The sequence below is a fragment of the Balaenoptera ricei genome, chromosome 4, assembly GCF_028023285.1.
Source record: "Balaenoptera ricei isolate mBalRic1 chromosome 4, mBalRic1.hap2, whole genome shotgun sequence".
NCBI lineage: Eukaryota > Metazoa > Chordata > Mammalia > Artiodactyla > Balaenopteridae > Balaenoptera > Balaenoptera ricei.
Window position 1 is genome coordinate 73,356,825 of NC_082642.1, and position 4,478 is coordinate 73,361,302.

Here is a 4,478-nt window from a genome sequence, read left to right on the forward strand (position 1 = left end):
CGTCACATCTGTACATATATCTCACATCTTCTTTATCCATTCAACTGTAGCCAGACACTTAGGCTGTTTCCATATCTTGGCTATTGTGAATAATGCTGCAGTGAACATGGGAATGCAGATATCTCTTGGAGATCCTGATTTCATTTGCTTTGGATATATACCCAGAAGTGGGATTGCTGGGTTATATGGCAGTTCTATTTTTAATTTTTTGAGGAAACTCCATAATGTTTTCCATAGTGGCTATAAGATATTCTCCTAGCTCCAAAGCATATTCCTATCATGGCATTTGCCATATTCCTTTTGACTATTTTTTATTACATTTTTATGGGTCTTTCTCTTCTATCAAGCAGTGTCTTGAAGGGAAGTCTTGTCAAATTCTATGCCTAGGACTTCCCTCCACCTGTCAATGCAGGGGACACGGGTTCAATCCCTGGTCCAGGAAGATCCCACATGCCGCAGAGCAACAAACCCTGTGCACCAAAACTACTGAGCCTGCGCTCTAGAGCCCGTGAGCCACAACTACTGAAGCCTGCACGCCTAGAGCCCGTGCTCCACAACGAAAGAAGCCACTGCGATGAGAAGCCCGCACACTGCAACAAAGAGTAGCCCCCACCCACTGCAACTAGAGAAAGCCCACACGCAGCAACGAAGACCCAACGCAGCCATAAATAAATAAATAAATTTATTATTAAAAAAAAAAATTCTATGCCTAGCACAAAGTGAGCACTCAGTGTTTGTAAAATTGAGCTGAACTAAGTTGTCTTTCATAAAACTTTTCTTTTTATGCCAAAAAAGGAAAGAAAATGGGCGTTAGAGCTAGAAAAAGAAATAAGAAAAAGAAGAGAAAGGAGGTGTGTATTCAAAATGCATTATTAGTAGGGGCTCACTAAGTATTTTCTGAATAAAGTAATAAGACTATGAAATGAGCACTACTACGTTATCAGGCATTATTTGAAGCGCTTAAAATACAACAGTGACTAAGACAAAGTCCCTGCCCCAAAAAATATTACAGAGGGAATACACAGATTAATGAATAAAAGGAATAGATATCACTGAGTTAAACAGCGGTAGGGAAGAGACAAGGACACCCACGGATAGTCACCGGTTCAGGTCAATGCTCTTTAATCAATTTACAAGTGCTAAACAGTCACAACCAAAACTGGCCTATACTCTGAAGTTTGGGGAACTTCCCTGGTGCCTTGATAGCACATGTTTCCTACTTGGATACTAAATATTTCCAGTTCTATGAGGTCAACTCGACACATGAGAAAATACTACACGGAAACAACCGCCACTCGGGGCGTCGCTCCGAGGCCGTCCCGCCCCGGTCTCTACGCCCGGCCCGACTGGCCCCCGCTTGCGCGGCCAGCCCCGGAGGGGCGGGAGGGTCCGGGCAGTGGAGTCGCTGTGTCCTGGCGGCGTGGCGTGGAGCACCCGCCGGGGCCGCGGGAACGAGCGCCCCGCGGAACTGCTACTCCCAGAGCAGCCCGGACCCCCCATCTCCGCCCTGCTGCGCTCTCAGGCGCCGAGCACTACAACTCCCGGCATGCCGTGAACTTGACGGCCGCGCCTCCAGTGTGGAGTCCGGCCCCTCCCGGCCGCCCCGCTCTCCCGCCCCGTCCCCGCCGCTCTCCCGGCCGCGCGCGGAGCGGGGCCGCGAGCCATGGAGGAGACACCGCCCCCGCTGCTGGGCAGCCGCAAGCCGCACCTGGAGAAGCTGACCTTGGGGGCCACCCACATCCTAGAATCATCCCCAGGTGTGACAGAGGTGACCATCATAGAAAAGGCGCCTGCTGAATGTCACATGATTTCTTCATGGGAACAAAAAAATACCTGTGTGCTGCCTGAGGATCTGAAGAAGTTTTACCTGATGACCAACGGCTTCCACATGACATGGAATGTGAAGCTGGATGAACACACCATTCCATTGGGCAGCATGGCAATTAACAGCATCTCAAAACTGACTCGGCTCAACCAGTCTTCCACGTACTCTCTTCCTAACGCACCAACTCTTGCAGACCTGGAGGATGATACATAAGACGCTAGTGAGAACCAGCCAGAGAAGCCTCAATTTGATTCTCGCAGTGCGATATTTGAGCTGGATCCTTGCAACCTGAATGGGAAGGTTTGCCTTGCCTACAAAAGAGGGAAACCAGCATTAGCACAAGACACTGAGATCTGGTTCCTGGACAGAGCGTTATACTGGCATTTTCTCACAACAGATACCTTTACTGCCTATTATCGCCTGCTTATCACCCACCTGGGTCTGCCCCAGTGGGAGTACGCCTTCACCAGCTATGGCATTAGCCCACAGGCCAAGCAATGGTTCAACATGTATAAACCCATCACCTACAACACAAACCTACTCACGGAAGAGACCGACTCCTTTGTGAACAAGCTGGATCCCAGCAAAGTGTTCAAGAGCAAGAACAAGACATTAATCCCCAAAAAGAAAGGGCCTGTTCAGCCTGCAGGTAGCCAGAAAGGGCTCACGGGTCCTCCTTCCACCTCTAAATCCTCCTCTGGCTCTGGAAACCCTGTCCAAAAATGAGCGCCCCACCTCCAGCTCCCCGACAGCCCCACAGCGATGATTTCCAAGCACAGATGCCCCAGGCGTGGCCCAAGCATCAGATTCTGTGTATGGAACCATAGTCCTCTCCCCATCCGAGTGACAAAATCCTAGGCTTTTACTGCCATTGGCTTGAGCCAGGAGTTGGAAGGGCATACTCAGCTCTCCCCAAGAATCCTTCTCTCATACCCCTTACAGCAGGTTGTGCCACCTACTAATTCTGGAAGCTGTGGAGAATGTAAGGTGTTGTGTAAGTGACTAAGTAGATGTATTAAGAGCTTTCTTTTCTTTCTACTCCAACCCCCTACCCCTCAGCAGTAATTAGAGAAGTCCCCCATAGAAACCACTGGTTTTGACCTGTGAGGCATTAGAACTATGCTGCTCAACTGGTAGCCACTTTTTAAAGCAGCTAAATTTAAGCCATATTAAAAATGCAGTTCCTCAATTATATTAGCCACATTGGGAGTATTCATGTGGCTAGTGGAGTCTGTATTAGCACAGAGATGATGAAACATTTCTATCATCACAGAAAGTTCTATTGGGCAGCACTGCATTAGAATACTTTTGCATTACCCTTCCTCAGATCAGTTAATTTTTGTTAAAGAATAATGATACCTTAATTTGATGGGTTATAATATTCCAAGAAAAACCTTGAATATCCATTTTTATGTTCTTTATATCCTTCACCACAAACAGATCTTGCTTTGCTCATTTTCAGTTTCCTATAAAGTTTCTTGTTTCCAGTTTTGTGATGTGATATTTGTACATCTGCCAAAATTATCTTTCTCACTTTTTTTTTTTAAAGAAGAGGTGATTCTGCTGTACCATTAAAACCAAAACAAAACAAAACCTGCCAAGCATTGCTGTGCCAGGACTCTTCATGCACAGTTTTGATGAAATCAGTCACTGTTGACAAGAGCTTCCACCTGCTCTGCCTACTCACAACTGCTGAACAATTCATGGGGTAGCAGAAAAGTATAGAGAGGAACCAAGTTGTCAAGGATAATAGTTGAGGTTTAGTCTTCCAGAAGCATTTTTCTGCCAAAACTCATCAAAGGGAGAACCAGTAGTGCCAGATAAGAGATTCCAGCATTTGGTTCCTTCCCCAAGTCAGGGTTAGAAGGGGATTGAGAAGTTGTGTCATCTTCCACTGTGGCAGGTGTCCTTCCTCTAGAGCTCATGGAATCCCTGAATTATTTCTTAAGTCCTGGTCCAGTTCTCGATTTCACAAATGAAGCAGCAGAGGAGCCACGAAACAACGGTGCACTTCAAATCTGTGACAATCAACTGGAACCCCCAAAGGGCTGTAGACAGAAGAGGGTTCCAATAAGGAAAGGTGTGAGACCTGCCTCAGGAGGAGCAGAGCACTCAAGAGCAGGAATGCCTACCTAATATGTAGGACCCCGTGCAAAATGAAGATGTGGGGCCTTTTGTCCAAAAATCAGGTAAACACTACCATTAAAAGTACGAATATGCAGTAGCAAGTCTCATATCAGACAAAATAGACTTTAAAATAAAGACTATTACAAAAGACAAAGAAGGACACAACATAATGATCAAGGGATCAATCCAAGAAGAAGATATAACAATTGTAAATATTTATGCACGCAACATAGGAGCACCTCAATACATAAGGCAAATGCTAACAGCCATAAAAGGGGAAATTGACAGTAACAATCATAGTAGGGGACTTTAACACCCCACTTTCACCAATGGACAGATCATCCAAATTGAAAATAAATAAGGAAACACAAGCTCTAAATGACACATTAAACAAGATAGACTTAATTGATATTTATGGGACATTCCATCCAAAAACAACAGAATACACTTTCTTCTCAAGTGCTGATAGAGCATTCTCCAGGACAGATCATATCTTGGGTCAAAAATCAAGCCTTGGTAAATTTAA

The 4,478-nt window shown here is 45.7% G+C and overlaps 1 protein-coding gene across 1 annotated transcript; it reads left to right on the forward strand.

Annotated features, from left to right (window-relative positions):
- Positions 1-1,663: 1,663 nt before the first annotated feature.
- Positions 1,664-2,551, forward strand: LOC132365317 (tubulin polyglutamylase complex subunit 2-like). Its single transcript, XM_059922030.1, is given in 1 exon segment — positions 1,664-2,551. A coding segment is annotated over 1 exon segment (888 nt).
- Positions 2,552-4,478: the final 1,927 nt, after the last annotated feature.